We start from the raw sequence: 23,830 nt of genomic DNA, 5'->3' as shown, positions 1-23,830 counted from the left end.
CGAATACTTAGCCAGAGAACAAAGCTGAGGTTTATAGAGCAGGGCTTTTCTTATTGTATCATCTTTGCTTCCTGCAGCTGTTGCTTCATGGGATTTGGTGGGCAAGTAGTCTAGTTTGTAGCACTGTCTCCACTGGCCAGCCACTGGCCCTATCAGATTACCCCTGTAGAAAAGGTTGCCGTGTATTTCCTGAGCTCCATGTCTCATTTCCTGAGCATTTTTTTGGGGGAACGGGGGACTATCTTGTAGCCTTCACTTTTCCTTCAGCCTCTAAGCCAGCACTGAAATGGCAGAAGACATGTTCATCCTTTTAGCTCTTTTGATGTCCTTCTGTGGTGTGGCTTCCCAGGTCTTTTGGAGCAGCCTGGCTGCCTATACTATTCAGCAAAGCCAGGAAACTATTGCAGTGCTGTAATAACCAACGAGAGGCCTAGAAACCAAAGTCTTTGTGAGTGAGATCCCAAAATTGTCAAAGCTCCGTGATTTGCTTTAGGAGACAGAGGCAAGAACAATGATTTCTTGGTTCTGGAATGCTGCTTCTCTTGTTTCACTGAATTTTCTAAAACTGACTTTTAGAAAAAATTCTCCAGGAAATGAATTGGGGTGGTCTGGAAAATCAGCCATGCCACCAATGGCCACTCCTCCACATGATTTGACTGACTGAAAAGAGAGGGATGTTTATGTTAGAAAGTGTTTGAAAGACACTGATGGCTTTGTGGTAAGAGAGGTAGGATGAGGAAGAATAACAGAGGAAATACTGTTGAGAAAGTTGGTAGAGGATTTGTTCTTTCAGCTTTCTGGACCATCATTTGGGATACTGCCTGAAGAGTAAAATTCTACTCAAATCTTCACTAACTGGACCATGAGAGAGTTGACTTTCTGTTCCTAAGCTAACCAATCTCATAATTAGCTCAGCATTGAGGTACTTTGAATACAGGGGCCCAAGGTATATAGAATTCTGATATATAGGACTTTTTAAGAGTTTTGTATTAACATCTTGATGGAAATTTTCACTAAATCTGTTTCCATTTATTTAATTATTTATTTTGAGATGGAGTCTCACTCTGTCACCCAGGCTGGAGTGCAGTGATGCGATCTCAGCTCACTGCAACCTCCACCTTGTGGGTTCAAATGATTCTCCTGCCTCAGCCTCCAGAGTAGCTGGGATTGCAGGCGCCCACCACCATGCCCAGCTAATTTTTGTACTTTTAGTAGAGATGGGGTTTCAATATGTTGGCCAGACTGGTCTCAAACTCCTGACCTCAAGTGATCCGCCTGCCTCGTCCTCCCGAAGTGCTGGAATTACAAGCATGACCTACCGCGCCTGGCCACTAAATGTACCAATAAAAACATATTGGTTTTTATTGGTACATAATACATGTACGTATTTTCAGAGTACAAATGATAATTTGATACATTCATATAATGTGTAAAGATTAAATCAGGGTAATTGGAACATCCATTACCTTAAATATTTCTCTTTTCTTTATCTTAGGAACAATTACATTATTCTTTGCTAGCTATTTGGAAGTGTACAATAGATTAATGTTAACTATAGTCACCCTACTCATCTGTCACACACTAGGTCTTATTCTAACTGTATATTTATACCTATTGACCAATCTGTACTCATCCTCCTTCCCCGCTGGTTTCCAGACCTCTGGTAATCATCAATCTACTCTTTATCTTCCTAAATCTGTTTTTTAAAAATTTACTTAAACATAAATATGCTTACAGAAAGATACTCATAGTGGTGTGAATATAATGCAATTTAGTTTAACTTACCCTATTCAATTTGGACCCAAAATTTGGTACATGATTTTAGTTAAAAAAGGATTTGCAATCTGTTTTATTTTCATCTACTATAAATATAATAAAAATCCTCCCTCAAAAGCTGTTAAAGCAGGCAGCAAGATCCATGAGCAAATTTATTTTTGGTTTACTTCTGAATAATACACAAATTGCACTGCAAAAGCTTAAAAGTTGGTGCAGCAAAATATTTTTGAAATGCATTTTAAAATATATTTTGAAACATATTGTGTAGTGGAGAGAAGCCTATGTGTAACATATGAAACAACTATAACAGCAATCCCATTTTTGTTAATATTGTGTGTAGCTTATAAAGCTACACAGACCAAGATAGAAGTAACTTCTTGAATCCGAGTTCCAGTGGTATGCTGGAGCTGGCTTGTAGCAGCTTCTAAGAATCGATTGTGCTTATCTCTTCCCAATTTTACTTTTACTGATGTCAAGTTGGTAGCTTGAAATTGGCCATGATGGGAGTATTTATACTACGGAAATCAGCAAATGCCACAAATTAGGGCTCTTTTGCAGTCCTCCACCTCCCACCTCCTGAAGCCAGTTACTAAATGTTTACCAACACACCACATCACTGCTTAACACTATCAGTTCATCCTTTGAGGTCAAAAAGGAAACTCAACAAGAGAGTTATTGGTTCTCATTTTTATATACTAAAGAAATATAAGTTTCATCTCTAGGTTTTCAATCTATAACTGAAACTATAGTTTAGGCAAGGAGTACCTTCCATATCCAACCTGTATGGGTGAGAGGTCATGGAGTTCACATGATTTTAAATTTGCAAACACGTATATACAAATTTCCCAAAGTTCAAGGGCAATGGGACTCTAGAAATTATTTTTTCTTTTCTTTTTTTTTTTTTTTTACAAAATAAATGCTCTGTCTTTGAAGACTACAACAGAACATACTGATAAGAGAAGAAGAAACTTTGACAAAAGAGGAAAAAATAACTTAAAATATGTTGGAAAACAACATCAACAGAGGTTCAAAGGATAATTAACAGAAAAATACATTTTCATAAAACTACCAAATGTTTGGCTTAGCTGAATTCCAGTGTGTTGCTAACTCACAGGGAATAGATTTTAACTAGTGTGGGTTAACTGGCACCTTAACAAAGCTGACAGTAAGCAGTATTTCTTTTTATTTCACCATTTTCCCTTCCTTTCCAACCTCTTTCTCATCATAATCAATATAATGTCTCTACCATAATCTATCGATGTGTGTTTAACCAGGGGTCAACATCTTTTCTCTGTAAAGAGTCACTTAGTAAATATTTTTAGGCTTTGTGGACCATAAGATCTCTGTCACAACTACTCAACTCTGCAACTGTAGCGTGAAAGCAGCCATAGATGATACATAAGTGAATAAACAGTGGGAGTGTGCCAATAAAACTTTACAAAAACAGACAGCCTACTGGATTTGGCATGCACAGTCTCTGGCTTGCTGACCTCTTGTCTAGACTGCAAAATGCTGTGGGGGTGTTGATCTCATTTGGGAAATGCTATTGTATGCAACAGTGTTTGGCAAATGAGGGATGGGGATGGGGGCATATATCAGAATCACCTGTCACCCATATCTTACCCTTGCAGAATCTCTTATTCCAGACTGATCAAAGGCAGGATTTAGGTATTCCCTAGTTTCCTTTCCAATACCCATTTTAGCACCATCCCGTCCCCTAAATACATTACAAGAAGTGTTCCTTTCTCAAGCCTTTCCACATAATCTTAGGAAAGCATGGCTGAAGAGCATTTTTAATTGAAAACACATCAAGAGCCACAGATGCAAGCAATTTTTTTTTTCTGAGAGAGCGTTCAGCTGTTAAGAACAGGAAAGAAAACTTTGCCCAATAAATTAGATTATTATTTATTATACACTTAAGTGTCTATAGAGAAAAGAGGATAAAAAGAAGAAAGTAAAACGAAAGCAAAATGGTACTCTTCTTAGAGTTTCAAATAATGATAGGTTCCCCAAATGACAGGTGTAGTCACTAAGCAAAGGGCAATATTTACTGCTGTGCATAGAGTGGGGATAATCTATTTTTTATATGTCAACATTTTCAGCCATATCTCACACAGTTACTATGTGTCAGTTAATATTAACCTATTTTTAATGAAGGAGGGCCTAACATTTCTTTTTACATAATCCTATGTCTGAAGCAATGGCTCTTAAGGGAATGACAGTTTGGAGATTAAAACTTAGTTGGGGGGCTTACACTGCCAAAAGTCTGACATTCTACCTAAGGGGTCATCTGTGCTTCCCCCAGAAACATGATGGCCTCAGTAAGCCATGATTACAGATGGAAATGTGATTTATTACTGTGTTGTAGAACAAAACGGTAAAAATTGCTGATGGAAAGTTGCTAGATAGACAAATACATGCATTAATATAAGATTATATCACTGATAAAAGGCAGGATACAGGTGGTATACACAGAAGGCAGGAGAAACTTTGTAAGTTCATTAAAGAATCACGGTACAATTAATATGTTAACTTATGGACATATTTTGAATTATTGCCACGAAATGCCAGAAAATAGGCCTAATCACCTTTGTAGAATTCTGGTGAGGGAACTGGGCCATCAGAGAAGCATAGATACTTTGGATCAGTCCAGTGTGCTCTGTTAAGGGAACCATTCTTCCTTCTAATTCATTTGGATTTGTTCAACAAAGTGCCCCATTCACAGGACATGTAGGAGGGGAAAAGAGACATGTATGAAAATAATAATAATAACAATAATAATAATACAAGGTAGAAGATAATAAGTTTCCTAAAATATGAAGTGTCAGGGACATTCACACGTGGGAAATATGACATCAGTTTGGAGTAGAACATCAGGCAAAGCTCCATTCATCTCCAGACCACTCAGCTCTTTTCCCAAGCAGAGGAGCAGTTATTAGTGCACTGGGATAAATTAAACACTGACTTTTGATTGTATTATTACTATAAAAATATGTTAGTTATTCCTTTCAATGTATGATTTCCACAAATTCTTAAATGTAAGCTCATTACATCTTGGAGCCAAAGATTGCTCTGCGGGAGCATCTTCCCCATCAGGCAATGGAAATCAGTTTGGGGAGAAGAGATTGTTCTGTCTTATTCTATTTAGGCATGTGTTCTCTCAGTCACTTCTAGCCACATGGGTCTGCTGCCTACCATGGTAGAGATTATTTAGGTCATTGGAGGAAAATTAGAGATAATCTCTGTTCCTCAGCAGGCTTTTGGGCAGCAAGTGAGGAAGTAACACAACGCAGTTCAAGAGCGGGCATGCCTGCGCGCATGCGCGCGCGCACACACACGCACACACACACACACACAGCTGAATTGAATTGTCCGCTGTGAGGCTGGAGGTTTGGGGACTCTGTGCCCGCTAAGCTACTTTCTATTTCAAGTGCCTGTATGTCTGAGGCTGGGTTTGAAGCCTCCAGCGTGTTTGGAGTTAATCCCCATTAGGTTGGACTCCGCCCCTTTCTCCCAAAGGTAAAGCAAGGTTTTCAGGCATCACTGCAAAGGGCAGCTAGTATTCCCATCCTTGTTTAACAAGCTGTGAGGAGAAGTTGTTTCTGAGATCTGAGCCTGAAGAGAGGGAACAAGTCAGTCAGCCTTCGTGGTCAGAAGGTAAATATGCAACTTGGGCCAAATGCAATTCAAACAGCTGGATAAGAAACTGCTTTGCTCTCCCCTTGCTCAGCCCCCCTTCTCCCTTTCCTTTCTCAGGTTTCCTGTCCTTTCATCTCAAAGCTCAGAGAAGCCGTTTTCTACCCAAGGGCAGCCTGGTGCTTTTTTATTTCTTCATAGTCCGTTGTTTGCACAGAGGCTACGATGAATCAGGGCTGGATTCCTATTTCATATTGACAAGATTTGAGGACCTAAGGGTTAAGCGCTAGTTGGTTTCCCCAGGGGAGTTGGTAACCTGAGGAGAGGAAGTGCCTGTTTCTGGGAGTGGAGAGAGTGATTTTGTTATGACCTGTCTATACAAGTAAAAATGGATCCGGTTTGCTAATGTGGTAGGTTGATCTAGATTTGCCTAAATCTGAGGGGTTATGCGACTGAAATGGGGTAATGAAGTTAAACTGAAATGCAAATATTGAGGCCTCTCAGGCTGGAAATAAAAGAATGCATCCATTCGGTAAATATTTATGAGTTCCTACTATGTGCGCCAAGGCATGACAATTTCCAAAAGAACCTGAGATACTTAAACTACAAATCCATTCTTGCAAAGAACACTCGGCCAAGTGGTTTCATTTTGTCGTGGGGAACTGAAAATAGAACGAAGCCTAGGGGTGAGGAAAAATCACCCAGGGAGTGGTTGTGGGCAGAGAAAGGGGAAAGGAGAGACGTTCTAATTCTTAGATGGCTTCAAATCTTTTCCATTACTTATGAGAGAATAGGGTCTCTTTTCTGGTAGAAAGGGAGAGAATTGATACCTACTGTGGTGTTAGGTATAGTGCAGATGTTGTTTCACTTGAATTTTATGCTTAATCATTTCCATTTTATAAATGAAACCAAAACTCACAGATTTTAAGTGATCTTTTCATGGGCATATAGCCTGTAAGGGGCAGACTTCAGGACTCTGTCTCTGATCTGATTTCAAAATTGTGACTCTTCCACTAAAACAGTATTCCTCAATCATTAGTTCCCATTAGAATCAATTGGGGATTTTTAACAGTATGAATTCCCATAAATTCGAATTCAGTGAATCTAGGAGGGGGTGACATAGTCTGCATTTTGAACAAGCATTGAAAGTGATTCTAAACAAGCATTGAAAGTGATTCTGTTGAGAAACGTTCTTGATATACCATGCTGCCTCTCAACTTCTCTGAAGTGATTGGAAAAGCAATCAGCCCATCTTCTTCCCATATAGGCCAGATTCACTCAATGGAAGTGGTCAGCTGTGGTGACATTTTATTTCCAGCTTATACAATGGGGTAGAGAGACTAATGGGCAACAATAACATGGCTGGAGTTTAGAACTTAACAGTGTCTTGCCAGGGATCTTGATAGGGGTAGTTTCTAACTAGCTGAGAGTGTGAGACAGAACTCGTAGCTAACCAGCTTATCACTGAAGATGATGGCACCTGTCTAGCCAGAATAAGAACTGAGATGAAGCTCTGTTATTGGCACCTCACTTTTAAAATCATAGGACAGATGGGGAGCTCAAGGAGCAGCATCTTGGGGAGAGGGAAGAAGAGAGAAGCTGATATGAAATTTGGGGAGGTTATTCTAGTTCCTACCTTTTCAGTCTCAAACTCTGGAGAAAGGAAATAGCCCAGGACCTGATGTAGAGGTTCTTTTTCTGAGCTCACTTTGTCTCTGCATCGTCAAATATATTTATTTAGAGTTGATCATTTCAAAGTTATCAATTGCTCAGTTAGTCCTTTCTCTCCACTTAGTCTCTGGCTTCCTGCCTTTTAATGACTTACCAGCTTGTGAGCATTCCCACCTGTGGATGGAGAGATGCAAATAAACACATAAACTCACCCAACACAGTTTTACTAGTCTTTCTACCCCAAACTAAAAGAGGAGGGAAGGAAGAAGAAGGCCCAGAAAGAGGTTCAGCAAACATGAAATCTGAGGAATTTGAAATAAAAGACATAAGTCAAAAGAGAGATCTTCTTAGAGTCACCAAGGTAGAAATGGAAAATAAAGCCCTTTGAGTGAGTACATCGTGAGATGATTTCAGGCACAGGAGAACTCAGAGCACTTCTCATAATGGAGGTAGCCAGGGGAGAAGAAACCCCTGAGGGAGATAGGTAGCAGAACATGAGGAGAGAAATGTTGGGGGAGTAGCAGTATTTTTTTTTTTAAAGCTTTGTCTGAAACAGACAGATCTAGCATGGTCAGGCTGCTCATATACCCAACTTGATATAAGGAGTCACATCAGTCCAACACGTTTCTGTGGAGCAGGACTCTATTTACCCACTGGAAACATATGCCTGCATATCTCGTTCATTTCCTAGGGAAGTCTCAACTCTGGGTAGGATGTATTTGTAACAGGATTGGCAGGAAGACAATGCACACTGTCTGGGGGCGTGAGGAGAAAGGCCTGTTCACATTCCTTTGCCAACACCAGTGCCAAGAAAGCTTCTCTTCACAGACCAGTCCTAAACCAGCAGTCTTGCAAGCATGTTTCTCTCAGCAGCTGTTAAGTCACTGACTCCCTTTCTTACCACTTCATGTTCTAGTCTTTAATTTGCTTACTGTTTTGCCTGTACCCTCTTACCCTGGGAAAGGCAGTGCTTTCCTTAACTCAGAAGTTGCACAACAAGCTCAACTGGGAACAAAAGGATTTGTGTCTTTTTCTGTGGGTACTGGGGAGGAGGTGATAGAGGAAGGAGTAGCTTTGTTTTTCTCCACCAAGAGAAATATAAAAGCAACGTTTCACTTTCACTGATACTTCATTGTAAGTGCCCATACATGAGCAGGTATACAAGAGAGTGAAAAAAAGAGTGAGAACGAATTATTAAAGGCTTGGCAATTGGACACCACAGGGAGAGGGAGAATGCTCATTATGGCGAAAAAGGCTAAAGATCTCATCTCCTGCTAGCAATCAAGTTGATGAAGGGCTCTCATCTGGAAGATGGTGGCTAGCTGTTCTCCATTCCCTCTGAGGACCCAACAAAAGGATCTGGCCTTAGGTTGCAACAAGCAAAGTTTATAAAGGCATGTGACAAATCATTTATTGACAGTGAGAGTTGTTAAGCTACTCAGAGATATTATAGATTCCCCTTTCCTAGAGTTCTTTAAAAGTAGTAGAGATAACCATTTGCCATGTGTGGTTTAGGTGCGTTTCCTGCATCATATAGGTTGAGGTGACTTCTACCCACGAGGCTGTGCTAGAATGGCTAGCATTATCTCTAAAGATGAGCAAACATTAGGCTTTAGTAAGGATAGCAAATTCAGAACAGAACTCATGCTTTTATCCTATTTATTACAACTTTCTGGCAGCATTCACTGCATCTCATACAACCAATCTCGGAAACAGGCTTGTGACCCATCTAGCAGATTAAAAAACCCGAGGAATGAGGGATAATGTGACACCTAGAGAGAGAGGTTCAGCTGCAGTCCTATCAATGCCTGGTAACTCGACCACTCAGCAGGAGCATCAGGGTGAGTTCTTGGTTCCTGAAACCCAGTGTGGCTATTTGGCTGGAAATTCTAGGACAGGGAAACAAAGCTGTTACATACATGAAGTATACAACAGGAATTAAGATAGAATAAAATGTAGCATTGTTTGTGATTTCTAGTTATGTAAATATAAAGTGACTTAGCCGGTTTCTGGGAATGAACTTGGATTGCTTGGGAGGGTTGTCATGAAGGAGATTACTCCATTGCAGGTGGCATAACTAAAAGCATTTTCTAGAATACACTTCACTGTCCACCACATGTGAACATAAAGCAGTGTGTGTGAACAGACTACATGTGCCCTGCGGCTTCTCTATCCAGCCACAAGAGAAGTTGGGCTGAGACTCATATTGTGTTCAGAAACTATTAAGCAATTGGGTCTCTGAGATCTCTACCTTGACTCCATTCAAGTGAAGTCTATGATTTAGAAAGGTTTACATTTAAAGTATATAAACTTCATATCTTCAATGTTTAATTCCACGGTCACTTTTAACTTTATATTGTTTGAGTCCTGAAAAGAGAATATTAAAGAATTATCTGTGGCAGTGATTCTTAAACTGCTGTCCATGGATCGTGCTAGCCCATAACATCTCTAGTCCTAAATAGGGTGACCATTTCATCCAAGGTTGTTTGGGACTTTCCTGGTTTTATCACTGCAAATTCTACATCCCAGGAAACCTCTGAGTCCCAGGGAAACTGACATGGTTGGTCACCTTAGTCATAAATGAAATAAAGGCTATGAATTTTCCGTAAAGTTGAAAGTACTTCATCTAAATTCTGAAGGATAATGAGTTTTTCTAAAGCTAAACATATTTAATTTAAATTGAATTTTGAGAATTTGCCTTCCTATGTCTTGGCTTCAAAAATGTTACTTTTAAACTGAAATCATGGTAACAGTAGTTGATAGTATTGTAGTTTAATTTAACAGCTTCATTTGTCACAGGTGAGGACAACCATATATTACAACGCCTCCCCTCATTTCTACTGTAGTCTCGGTACTACACAGAGATAGTCCGATCCTCTGCCTTAAGTTCTCTGCCCCTCCTACTGGTTGTTACATTGGGACTTTTGAAAAAATTTTATTTTTCCATAAGTTATTGGGGTACAGGTGATATTTGGTTACATGAGTAAGTTCTTTAGTGGTGATTTGTGACATTTTGGTGTACCCATCACCCAAGCAGTAAACACTGCACCATATTTGTAGTCTTTTATCTCTCACCTTCCGCCCAACTCCCCAAAGTCCATTGTGTCATTCTTATGCCTTTGCATCCTCATAGCTTAGCTCCCACATACCAGTGAGAAATATGATGTTTAGTTTTTCATTCCTGAGTTACATCACTTAGAATAATAGTCTCCAATCTCATCCAGGTCGCTGCAATAATGACTTCTTTTCCTATAGGTAGATACCCAGTAGTGAGATTGCTGGATCAAATAGTAGTTCTACTTTTAGTTCTTTAGGGAATCTCCACACTGTTTTCCACAGTGTACTAGTGTACACCCACCATCGGTGTAGAAGTGTTCCCTGTTCACCACATCCATGCCAACATTTACTGTTTTTTGATTTTTTGATTATGGCCATTCTTGCAGGATAAGGTGGCATTGCATTGTGGTTTTGATTTGCATTTCCCTGATCATTAGTGGTGATAAGCATTTTTTTTTTTCATATGTCTGTTGTCCATTTGTATATCCTTTTTTAAGAATTGTCTATTCATGTCTCTAGACAACTTTCTGATGGGATTGTTTGTTTTCTTTTTCTTACTGATTTGTTTGAGTTCATTGTAGATTCTGGATATTAGTCCTTTGTCAGATGTATAGATTGTGAAGATTTTCTCTCACTCTGGATTGTCTGCTTACTCTGCTGACCATTCCTTTTGCCATGCAAAAGCTTTTTAGTTTAATTAGGTCCCGGCTGTTTATCTTTGTTTTTATTGCCTTTGCTTTTGGGTTCTTGGTCATGAAATCCTTGCCTAAGCCAATGTCTAGAAGGGTTTTTTCAATGTTATCTTCTAGAATCTTTATAGTTTCAGGTCTTGGGTTTAAGTCCTTAATCCATCTTCAGTTCATTTTTGTATAAGGTGAGAGATGAGGATTCAGTTTCATTCTCCTACATGTGGCTAGCCAAATTATTCCAGCGCCATTTGTTGAAAAGGGTGTCCTTTCCCCACTTTTTGTTTTTGTTTGCTTTCTCAATGACCGTTTGGCTGTAATTGGGTTTTTCTGGGTTCTCTATTCTGTTCCATTGGTCTATGTGCCTATTTTTATACCAGTACCATGCTCTTTTGGTGACTGGCCTTATAGTATAGTTTGAAATCAGGTAGTATGATGCTTCCAGATTTGTTCTTTTTGCTTCATACTGGGACTTTTGATCTCCAGGTGATGATGTCCATGAGGGACATTTGGAGTTAGTTTTGACTGCAAGTGCTGAGATTGAAAGAAATCATGTTCTTGCCCTGACGGTGTTTGCACTATGTTTGGAGAATTTGGGTTTCCTTCTGTCTTCCCTGGAATTCTTTCCTGATTCTTCAACTTTTTTTTTTTTTAATTCTCTATGGGAAATCATGGAGGCTTTTAATTGTAATACTTTTGGGGTAATACTGTAGGGGAAGCCTTCAGGTAAAAGAGAAGTGAGAAATTAGGGTCTTGCCGTTGAATCACTGTGTACCCTTGGGTAGGTCACTTGTCTTTCTGAAACTCAATTTGCTCGTTTGTAAATTTGGGATAATATCTTTCTTACTAACCTAAGAAGACCGTTGGGCAGAGGACATACAATAACGGATTTGGAAGGGATTGTGATGACACAGCTAATAGCTGTTTGTCAGCTTGTTTCCTCTCCTCCTCTGGCCTGGGCTTCTTCATCAGGAAATGAGTCTGTAACGGAGGGCTGCTTGCACTTTTTGTAATCTTACAAACTCTAATATAACAAGCAGAGGCATTACCTCATTGCGGCCAACCATACCTGCTGTCTAACAGCAATTACTCAAAACTAGTTCCACTTCTCCCCCTGTTGCCTTTCAATCCCTCATCACATCTTTCTCTCATTCCTCCCATTCTCAGCCACAAAGCCTAATTCTCAGGGGCCCAGCTCAGGGCACTTTCTTCCCAAGCCCTAACATTCCAGAGTAAGCACCTGCAATTTACGATCTCTGCTCCCTTCCTGCACAAAACACATAGCACAAAATACATATGTATCAAGAGGGGAATTGTGGTTGAGTAAAAAAAGAGCATTATATTAAGAATCAAATAACTGGGCTCTGATCTGGCCAGTGTACCTCACTAGCCCTTCACCCTTGAGTAAATCACTTCCTCTCCATATTCCCATCTGTAAAGTGATGGAGAGGGGGTAGTTTAACATTGCGTGGTAGAAAAGTACTGGCCTAGGCATCTGCAGATCAAGTTTCTGGTTCTGATGTTGCTGCTTGCTTACTCTGTGACTTGAAGAAAATCACTTCCTCCTTTACTGGGCCAAATTCTCCCATATGTAAAACAAGAAGGTTGGATTAAATGATTCATTAAGTTCCCTACCCATCTGGAAATTGAATGATTCTATGAAATGGCTTTCACTAAACAAACGTGAATTGAACTGCCTGCTCTGTGTCAGGCACTGTTTGACGATGGTTGTGAAAGGGCTCATGACTGAGACCCTGAGACACTTAGTACCTCTGCTGCTTGTTCCTGTCAGTGTCTAAAATTAGGAATGTGGCAATGACCCCATACAGCCAGTTCCTGTACTTCCCCTGCTTTGGGTCCCCCAACCTCCTTCCCTGTCCTCTACACCACCACATATAACTTTAAGCAATGGTGGTGAATCATGGAGAAGTTTTTGAAACATATTCCACCATCTGCCTGCTGGAGACATTCACAGTCCTGTCATCAAGCTGCAGTGTGGTCTCTAGCCGGCCCAATAGAGAAACAGGCCAGAAAGCAATGGCAGATTAATGGAGTTGGGAGGAAAGTTGTTGATTTTTGACAGAGGGGTCTGTGAAAACCATTTGTGAGCTGAGCTGAGGAATTAGATCTGGAAAGACTCTCAGCGTCTTGATTACAAGATTACTTGTTCCAAAAAGGACCTTGAAAGGTCCTTACAGCTATATGTTCCTTCTGCAAGGTAGGGAGTGCCTGATCCTGATCTATTTCAGAATTTTGAGAAGCTTTTTGGATTATATCCAGCAAAGGACGAGGAAGCTTTTCTTAATAGCCAGTCCAGAGTTAACCTCTCCTGGTTGGAAAGTTGCCTCCCATTTCAATTGTGGGAAAAGTGACTGATCAGTGCTCTCTCAGTGACAAGCACAGGGTATGAGACTAGACACCCCTTATTTTATTCTATCCATTTTAACCTGGCTGATGCATCCCAGTTGAAAAGCCCACACTAACACACTGCTGGACATCTTACCAAAGTCAAATGGGAACAACCTGGAACTCCATGGCGAGGTCTCTTTCCCTCTTACCCCTTATAGTAGGGGCAGGTCCTGCTAAGTTGTCTTCCTTCTCCTTCACTCACTGAAAACAACTTTGTTCCTGATCCTCTTCAGATATTGCCTCCTTCCAAGCTACCAGGCCAGGAAGTCCATTCAGCTGGAAGCCGGGACAGCAGCCTTGTTTTCATTTAGTCTCCTTTCCTGCCACTTGTTCCACGATGTATGTCAAGAGTTAAAAGCTGTCTGATCCGGCTGTATTTGAGTTGGCAGAGCAGACCCTAATTCAGTTATCTGGTTCCTCCATTGCAGCCTAAAGACCATAGAACTCTAAATCAGGCAGAAGGAAGGGAAGGTGGGAAAAGTACTGAAAAGCAAAATCCCACAGGGATCCAAATGGTCCTCGAGAGAATAATCTTATCTAGAAGCAATGAACAAGTGGCACATAATTGAGCCCCAGGACTGGCCAACCAGATGAAAAACAGGCCAGTGGAACCTACATGGTAACTTACTGCATTTGGTGCTGTGATCCAACTCATCTCCCCATCCCTGCAGAGAAACCTGTGACCATGAGGAGCAGCCTGACCATGGTGGGAACTCTCTGGGCCTTCCTGTCCCTTGTTACTGCCGTGACCAGTTCTACCAGTTACTTCCTACCTTACTGGCTCTTTGGATCCCAGCTGGGGAAGCCAGTGTCATTCAGTACATTCCGGAGGTGCAACTACCCTGTGCGGGGAGAGGGACACAGTCTGATCATGGTGGAAGAATGTGGGCGCTATGCCAGCTTCAATGCCATCCCAAGCCTGGCCTGGCAGATGTGCACGGTGGTGACAGGTGCCGGCTGTGCTCTGCTACTCCTGGTGGCACTAGCTGCTGTCCTGGGTTGCTGCATGGAGGAGCTCATCTCCAGAATGATGGGACGTTGCATGGGAGCAGCGCAATTTGTTGGAGGTAAGACTGTGCTTTTAGGACTGAGTGGGTTGGGTAGCTTTGGGGCAGGGAGGAGTGGGGAGTGTAGCCTTATGGGGAAACCCATTCTCATCCCCTTCACTTTGTCCAACTCTAAGGCTATGAATGAAGTCTCGTTTAAAATTTTAGTCTAGGACTTCCCAAAGTGCAATCAATATCAGAGTTTTATTCACAGTAAATTTGGCTAGTAGGCAGAGTTGATATCTGTTGTTTACCCTCTATTTTTGTTACCTTCATCTGCCTGCAGGTAGCCCATTGAAAAACATTATCTATTAATATATCTGCCTTACAGAGGCAGCAACATACACTCTAGTATTACTGCTCCAATATAAACTTAATCTCTAGTAGTCCTGCTCTCTAGTAGTTATCTCAGAGAACAGTGATCTGATAAACACATACACACAGGTACAAATTACTAACAGTTCTCATCAAAGAAATACACCTCTAATAGTGAAATGCTAGGTATGAGACAAACTGTAGATGACTACTTATTTGGAACACATCTAAGGCTAGCCCTGTCTGGCAACTATTAGCAGTCTACCCAGATTTCTTGTGACCTTGACCCACCTTACTTGTTATTCCCCTCATTCAGGCTCCCCCTAACTTTAGTGAAGGGAACCTGAGATACTGGCAGTGTGTGGACTGGCTAGAAAAAAACAAAATGCCAAAATGGGAGACTTCAGAAAGACGATGAGAGCTGTATAATTTGAACGTCTGAGAAGAAAAACCAAATTTAGAAAGACAGGAAAATATATATGTGAATATTTGACTATTTTGCAAAACCTAGATTAGGCACTGGAAAAAAGTGCTGGTAGAATCTACCGCTGAAGTTTGTTGTTACAGAGTTTTAGAATTATTATCCAATTCATTATCATTATTATCTCCATTAGCATGACAGTGTGGGTCACTAGGGCCAGGAAACTTGGATTTCACTTCTGTTTTTTTCACCAAGTTGCTGTGTGACCATAGTGGGAAAATGACATGACCTTTCCTATGCTTCACTTCCTTTGAATTTGTCCCCTGGTGATATAGTCCAGATCTGATCTTTCTTTCTTCTGCCCAATGACTGCATTCAGGTGGCCTTGGAGTGAGATGGCAGTGATGAGCTAAGACAGTGGTTCTCAATGGGGACTACTTTTGCATGCCCCTCCCCCTGGAAGACATTTGGTAATGTCTGGAGGCATTTTAAACTGTCACAACTTGGGGAGGGTTCTACTGACATCCAGTGGGTAAAGGTGAGGGATGCTGATGAACGTCTACAATGCACAAGACGAAGACAACACTCCCCCACAACCACAAAGAGGTATCCAGCCAAAATGTCAATAGTTCCAAGTTTGGGAAACCCTGGGCTAGGCTACCACGGTTTCCTGGCCTGATTATGAAAAGCATCAGACTCTTTTTGTAATACCAATTAAGGTGATGCTTTCTGGTTTCCTCTTTTCTCAGACTTTAAAAGTTTTAAATCTGAATTACCATTCTAGCCTCCTTCATTTCTGATTTTTCCCACCGTTTAGCCACTAATGGGTTTTTAGCCACATTGGAATGTATAATTAGGTTAGTTTCTTCCCTTTGAAAACTGTAATACTACACCAGTTGCTAAGGCTGATCTAAGCCAATTATTTTAGCTGGCTTTCGAAGCTCCATGGGTATTACAAATAGGTCTTAGGCTTACCTTTCACTTTTATTTTTAAACATGCTATAATTAACTCAGCACTGCTATGAACACATTATTTCAGGAAGTGACACTTGGCTGATAGGGCAGAGGGGTCATCCTTGCAATTCGTATTCATTGCCCTGGAGCCCAGTTCCGTGACTGGCACAAAGCAGATGTTCAGTAACTGTAGAAAGAATGAATGCATGGCTAAGGCAATATCTAGCATATGTTGAGATAAACTGAATGTGTGAGAGCTGGATTAGTTCACATCTTTTCCACTTTTTCCAGGCTTCCATGCAGGGATGTTAGCACCCTGAGTTCTCATCTCTTCTGACAAAAGAGTGACAGTTTAGTTTCACTTGTATTTCTAAGAGTTTCCAGCAGAGTGAGGAGGGGCTGACTGTCAAGAATCAGAAAGCCTAGCAACAGCCTCCATCGGATTCCACACATTAAAGCAGCTCCCATACCCCCAGCTTGCTTCCTCTTTTGGGCTCAACTGAGACTTTCACAAAGCATTCGTAATTCTCCATATGATGTATTTCAGTTGATTTCACCTACTAGGTATAGAAACTCAAATGAAATTGTTGATGGGGGATGTGGGAAGGTAGTGGAGATCTGGATATTCACAGCTTGGGCGGGACAGAACTTTGAGTGGCAGGTATCATATAGAGGAAATAAAAACATGAGCATCATTTTAGTTTCACATGATTCTGCCATTCTATATCCACAAGAGCCTTGCTCATAGGAACATAGTCACAGTGTTCACATGTAGATGAGGGTCTTTAAAGCACTTGGACTCAGGAAGGGGAACATCACACACAGGGGCCTATCATGGGGAGGGGGGAGGGGGGAGGGATTGCATTGGGAGTTATACCTGATGTAAATGATGAGTCGATGGGTGCAGCACACCAACATGGCACAAGTATACATATGTAACAAACCTGCACGTTATGCACATGTACCCTACAACTTAAAGTATAATAATAATAAATAAATAAATAAAAAAAGAAGAAAATGCCATTTGGCAGTAGTCCTACAAATCTTCAAGACCCTGGGTGTGCTACCAGGTTTATCCCTGGGCAGGGAATTGATATTGGGACAGATCACTAGACATCCACAGCTTCCCCATCTGTTACACCAGTCAATTAAGAACCATTCCTGCCTCCTTTCTAGAGACTGGTGGCTGTCCAGGTTATATCAGATGTGAAAGAATGGTGAGGGTTGCTTGGATGAACTTACTAGAAGCCCCTTGGCATATGACTGTGACCTAAAGATCTTTGGACATCTTTGGCCTGACCCTCTGAGACAGGCTTTGCCAGTGGAAGGAAACCATGGCTGGGCAGCATTTTGGGCCCAGTGGATAAAAGACAGTAGGGAAAGAGTTTGGGAGATTAAGTTCAAACTTGTGTAGCTGTGGAGAATTGATTTTGTTGCTTCAGGCCTGGCCGCTTCTCAGCAGCTAGTGCATTAACTGAAATACATTGGAGGAGGAGTCAATTTCTGTCAGGTCTGGTTTCTCTCTCCCAGACCCCAAACCACTGAAGAGATGGAGTATCCATTAAGAACTACCCCCTCCCCCACCTGACTCTTCTTCCCCCATTTGGCGGCTGCCCACAGAGATGAGTTGTGGGAAGTGGGAGAGACAGGAAGAAATAAAGAGCTGCTGGCCTGACTCATACTCAGCAAGGTGACCTGATGGGGCCCATGGGGCCCATTTGCTCCACCTGTAGCTGATCCATCTGGACAAGCCTCGGGTCCAGAGAGCCTTCCACTGGGACCTCCATGCCCTGTTCCAATCAATGAAGGAAACACCTGGCCAGGAGATTATTTCAACACTGGGGATGCTGAGATTTCCAAACAGCTGGCTCCCAGTCCCTGAGAACATGGCCATTATTCACATTCCCCTGTGTATACATATGCAAGATGCTTATGAGATCCTCTATCTTCAGTGAGAGCTAAACAAAGAACAAATAGGTGAGTAGTAAATATAAGGAACTTCTTGGCAGGAAAACAATGTAAGATCTTGGATCAGGTTACTCATGGGAGGCCAAAAATCTTTCTTGACCAAGGAGTGTATCAGAATCACCTGGGGTGCTTAAAAAATGTGAGCTTTCCAACTCTCTGGTCTTGTTTCCCATTTTGACATACACAACAACAGGTGTAAGGCTGCACATTTAGTGAAATCTCCCCAGTGACTTTGATGTGTATGTGTGTTCCCTTTCCCCAGCCCAAGGGAAGATCACTACCCTGGACATTATTTTTTATTGTTAAGAGAACAGCATTCAACACACCAGTGCTTTTCCCCGTATAAGATCCTAACATTATATGCTTCAAACTGAATAAAAGTTGCCGTTGGAGGCATATCACTGAGAACTTGATTTCAGGAAGAGTGCCATGCTTCTAAAAATCATTATCATCTCTGGAAACCATTTTTTTTCCGGAAAATCTTTCAAAGTTTCACCAGATATCATTTTATTTATCCTTACCATGCTGAGAAAGGATTATGAAAGTGATTTTCTGTTTGGGAAGTGGTATTCAGGGAAGTTAACCCACTAGCAAAGACTTGTGTAGCAAATTGGAGCAGAGCTGAGAATATGGTCCAGGACTCCTGACTCTCAATCCTGTGCTTCATACACTGATGCTCTTGATTTTTTTTCTTTTCTCTGTTGGAAAAGAAATGCTATCACAGTGTTTTCGAGTGGTCCATGAACCACTTGGATTAAGAATTACCTGGGGTGCTTGTTATTACAGATTCCTTAGTCCTACAGACTGCACCAGGGCCTGCTAAAGTGCATAATATACAACCTCTCATGCTCATATGTTTTTGAAAATATGTTATAAAATATTTCAGATGTACTCACTACTCTGTGTAAGAAATGGAATATTAGCAATATAGCTGAAGCCTCCTTTATACCCTGATCACATTCCCTTGTCCCCACTGAAAAGGTAACAACTGTCTGGGAGTTGTTACTTACCATTCACTATCATGATTCCAGGACACACTAAAATTTGAGAAACTCTGCTCAGCCTTGTTTAGGGTGTTGCTTCTTTCTGGAATTCCCTTTTCCTCTATCCCTCCCTGTAAATATCTACCTATCTCTCAAAGGCCAGGTCCAATGCAGCCCTTCTGTGAAGCCTTCCCTGATCTACTTTTGACATCTTTAGCAGGTATGAACTATCCTGTAACTCCAAGAGGAATATGGGGTAGAATGAATGGGGGACGTAAGTGAAGGAACTCCCTAGGAAGGGAAAGCTGAGATATAGTTGAAAGTCAGGTTTGTAAATTTTCCTCTGGTTTGTGTTTGAGTCAAAATTGTTATAATAACAAATTAGCCCATACTAGGCTTCTGCTCAGGGCAGTAATTCCAAGCTACCCAATAATTATGTTTGGAAAGCAGGATTGGCAGCTATGCAAAGATAAAAGAATTGAGAACGAGAGCAGGAAGTTTAACAAATGGCCACCCAACAGTTACACTTGTGAATAGTGGAGGGGTGTGCAATGGGGGTTGGTAATACCCAACGAGGAGGTTATCCCTGCCAGAAGACAAAGATTAGGCATCTACCTATTTGAGAATGTGTAGTTGGGAGAGGATTATATAGCAGCTGGGATATAGGTAACTAGTAATGCTGGGAAGAGGGGAAAGTTGAGAGCAGCTGTGGTATGGCTGGAGGGAGGGTTCCAAGTTCTGTATTAGATTTTGCACTTGAGGGTATGTATTGGTGTCCCAGTTTCCACAAGGGCTGAAGCTGAATAAAGTAACTCCAGCCCTCTTCTTGGTTAGCTCAGTAAATTCAAACCATGGCAACTATGTCAGGGAGAACATTTGGTATTTTTTTGATAGGGGATCCTTAGGGAGGGGAGCAGTTGAGGAAGGGAAACAAAATGGCAGCCTGTTGGACACCTGCCCACGTGTAGTAGGGGAGTAAAGACAGTAACACACTCTAAAGGCTTTCTTTTCCTTCCTAGAGGCACGCGAGATTAGAAAAGTTCCCAGCTAAGCATATGCAGTTGAAACAGACTTCTTCAAGGGGCATATGTGGTTGAAGCGGAAGTCAAACTGGGAGTTAGCAATGACACAGAAGAGAAGTGAGAGCCAGGGCTGCAGCTCATATGTGGCAGAGCTGGGATTTAAACAAGTTTTCTCTGCCACCAGAGCTTCTGCTTTTAACATTTTTAGTGGTGTTTTTCTTAAGTGTTGGTACCAGGACAAGATACCTCCACATTACAGGGTGCTTTTAAAATGCATATTCCTGGGCTGCAGTTACTGAATTGAATACCTGGGGCTGAAGTTCAAAAATCCACATTTTTAATGAACCTCCATTCTTTCAGAAGGTGGCAGGTACTGACACTTGTGAATGACTTCCCTGTTGCTACCTGAAGCACATCTTCACAACTCCAAATTAATGAGAACTGCTGGAGACAAATATAATTGAGAATGAATTACTCAGTGAATCCATTTTTATTTTTAATGTGTTCCCAGGGGCATCTTTCTCCAGCTATGATAAAATGTAATGGAATCAGCTGTCAGTTACAAGTCAAATATCTTCATGAAGTGTGTTTACAACCTAATGTGCTCACCTGTCTAAAAGGCAGGATGGAGGGCTGAGGAAGATGGCAGGGGTGGGAGGGCGGGTTGGGCAGAGCATGGAGCTACATGCACTAGAGCTGAACAAATGCTTTGCAGAGATTCCTGTTCTTTCAGCAGGTACCTCTGCAAAATTGCAAGATAACTCCAACCAGGCGGCTTTTGAATCAAGCCCTGTTCAGGTTTGGACTTTTTAGCTATTTGTTATGAGGTTAAAGGGTTGAAGAGGTGAGGAAGAAATTACCATGGAGAACACAGGTAGAAACTGGGAGAGGAGCCACAGGAAGAGTCAGCTGCATAAGAATAATAAATTTTTCTTGAGCACTTTCTATGTATGAGGCACTTTATGTATATTAATCTCATTAATTCTTGGAACAGCTCCATAAAATACAGTCAGCCCTCCATATTTGCAGGTTCTGCATCCACAGATTCAACCAACCATGACTCAAAAATATTTTTAAAAATCCAATAAGAATACAACTATTTACATACCATTTACATTGCACTAGGTATTATAAGTAATCTAGAGATGATTTAAAATATACAAGAAGATGTGCTAGGTTATATGCACACTACATCATTTTATATAAGGGATTTGAGCATTCGCAGGTTTTGGTATCTGCAGGGGTCCTGGAACCAATCCCCTGTGAATACCAAGGGACAAGTGTATTATTATTACTCCCATTTTACAGATGAGGTGAATGAAGCACAGAGAAATTAAGTAACTTGCCTAAACTCACACAGCTTCCAGGTGGCAGGGCTGGAATTTGAATTCAGGTCTAGTTCTGCATTCTGACTACAGAACCCATTGTTTTAAGCCACCATGTTGTGCTGTCACTCTCCATCTAATGCCTAGAAAATTCCTAGTGCCTGCTAGAAATATTGTTGCCAAGAGGTAATCATCCCTGGACACATGTCTCTAGAAGGACAGAGCCTTTAAGGGTTAATGATCTCTTTGATCAGTGAAAAAAGGCATTGCTAGTTACTGCTATGTGACCTTGGGTAAATCATTTTCCCTTTCTGTGTGTCAACATTCACATCTGTAACAAGGAGAGATTAGGGTAGGTTATGTCCAAAAGCCTTTTCCTTTCTAAGTTTTGTGTGTTTTTTTTGTTTTGTTTTTTTGTTTTTTTGTTTGTTTGTTTGTTTTACGGTGTCAGGTGTCTGGGATGATTTCCCAGCCGTGACATTGGAGTCCCTTCAGAAGGGACTTTCCACTTGGACAATGTGGGCAAAGGAAACTGTCTGTTATATAGCCTGTGCATACTCTGAAACAGATGCATTTATCAAGTACTTATTATCTACCATGTGCCAAGGACACAGAATTGAAGGTAAGTATGTCTCCCTCCTTCAAGGAATACACACTCTAGTGGGGGAGGCAGATGATAAACTTTTGTAAAGAATATATCTTACAGACTATTTTAGTCACAGGAGTAAGCGCTGGGTGCTATGGGAACAGAAAGAAGGAGCATGTAATTTAGCCTGGGGGTTGGGGATGGTGAGGGAAGACTTCCTGGAGAAGGAAATCCTTGACCTGAGCTCCTCAGTATGGTAAGATCTGAGGGGCAGGGGTCTGAGGAAGATGGAAGGTTCCCTCTACTGTGCCAAGAAAGGCACTTGGCCAGCTCTAGTTTCCGCTTGAGAAGGCAGAGTTCGTGCCAGTCCCAGGGATCTGAATGTGAAGGTTAGAAAATAGAGCTGGTGTTCTTTTATAAACTTGTGTTCTTTTCTTCCTAGCCTGTGTGGGAAAACTCAGTCTTTATTAAATTTTCCCTCAAAGGGTATATACTGGCAGCAGGAAAAGGCTTAGGTTTCATTTCTACTTTTGTCCTTAACCCAGTGTGCATACTCTGGACGACCTCTTCATATCCTAGGATTTCAGTTTATCTGTGGAAAAAACAGGGGGTGTTGTTGTATTACCACTGGATGAATTCCAGGGCCTAGAAAGGTCTTTGAGTGACCAGTTTCACTTCCTGTGATACCACGAGACAGATAAGAATGTGTTCTAATTTTAAGCATTCCACTGAAGAGAATTTCTAACCTTAATTGGTCATTGTTTTAGTTTCTAAAACCATTCTCACTGTCAGTAAATTCTCCATATTTTCTTATTTAAATCCTTCTTGCTATTTCTTAAGGTCCTTCTCTTCTTCTGCGGCCTCAATGAGTACTGAGAAAAGCTAGTTGCCATGGCGCAGCCAAGCTTGGAGGCTACTTTGAGATCTTCCTAAAGGATTCATCTGAAGGCAATATGAGTTCCTTAGAGTATATATGGCTTCTTCCTCAGTGAGAAAAGAGAAGTGAAGATGAAGCTGGCAGTCCCTGGAGCAGCCTGCTTTTCACTGTCCAGTTGAGCCCCAGAGCTCTGGAACCTGTAAATGTGCTATTCATTCACCATTAATCAAGCAACTGCTTTGTGACAGTTCTGTGCTATGTGTTACTTTCTGCATCCACATTCATGGCAGGTGTCCCTCCCATGATCATTAGTGTGACACCCAAGTATGGTGTGATTGTAATTAGACTCTTGCTTGCAAGTAGCAGAAACTCACTTGAGTTTCCTCAGTGAAAAAGGAATTTATTAAAACATAAGGAAAGTAGAATTGGAAAGCCATCAGGAAGGCCTGGCTTCTCTTTTTTTCTAGCAGTTCCATTGACAGTATGGAGTTTTTCTCATGGTATGTCTGCTTCATGTCACTATTCTCCTCTATTCTCTCCCTCTACCAGTCAGTTTGCTCAGCTTATCCAGAATTCATACCCACTCATAACTTTGAATTGAACTTGGCTTTAGCTTGACACAGACTTGATTCTACCTTCTGGTGTTGTGGGGGTGTTTTCAACTTCTGCATTATCTGTTAACTAGCTCAGCATCTTTATGATTTTTTTCCCTCCATTTTTAAACAGACTAGTCAAGTGCAGTAGTGAGAAGGGGGAAAGAGTAGAACAATAAGTTCAATCTATAACTGACTGTGAACAATCAATTGAGACAACTCACTACCTTCAGACCAGTCATCTTTATGTTTCTCAATTAAAAATTCCAGAAACAAGAATCTAACCCAGGTCACCTCTTCATGCCAGGCTGCAATGTCACCCATCACTGACCAGCCAATGAATTTGTTTTAGTTGTCAGATGCCAATGCTTGATAAAATCCTCTGTGACCAGAGGCAGGGTAAAAGCCATAGGATATAAAATGTGAAAACGTATGCAGCAAGAAAAAGTTGTGAGCAACACAGTTGCCCTTAGAAGGCAGTGTTGGCAAGCAGATCCAGATTTGT

The 23,830-nt window shown here is 41.3% G+C and overlaps 1 protein-coding gene across 4 annotated transcripts in view; it reads left to right on the top strand.

Moving 5' to 3' along the window:
* Window positions 1-5,323: 5,323 nt before the first annotated feature.
* Window positions 5,324-23,830, top strand: part of LHFPL1 (LHFPL tetraspan subfamily member 1) — a 53,609-nt gene continuing 35,102 nt past the window's right edge. For 2 of the 4 annotated variants that reach the window (XM_074029139.1, XM_005594401.5), the window contains exons 1-2: window positions 5,324-5,433; window positions 13,907-14,302. In XM_074029139.1, the coding sequence (XP_073885240.1) occupies window positions 13,921-14,302 (382 nt within the window). In that variant the 5' untranslated portion in view covers window positions 5,324-5,433; window positions 13,907-13,920. Of the gene's footprint in view, window positions 5,434-13,468; window positions 14,303-23,830 lie in introns of all 4 variants that reach the window. The other 2 variants (XM_074029138.1, XM_074029137.1) reach the window with 1 other exon arrangement.

Source organism: Macaca fascicularis, chromosome X (assembly GCF_037993035.2).
Source record: "Macaca fascicularis isolate 582-1 chromosome X, T2T-MFA8v1.1".
Lineage (NCBI taxonomy): Eukaryota > Metazoa > Chordata > Mammalia > Primates > Cercopithecidae > Macaca > Macaca fascicularis.
Note: the sequence above shows the minus strand (reverse complement) of the source record. Positions and strands in the feature narration are given on the sequence as shown.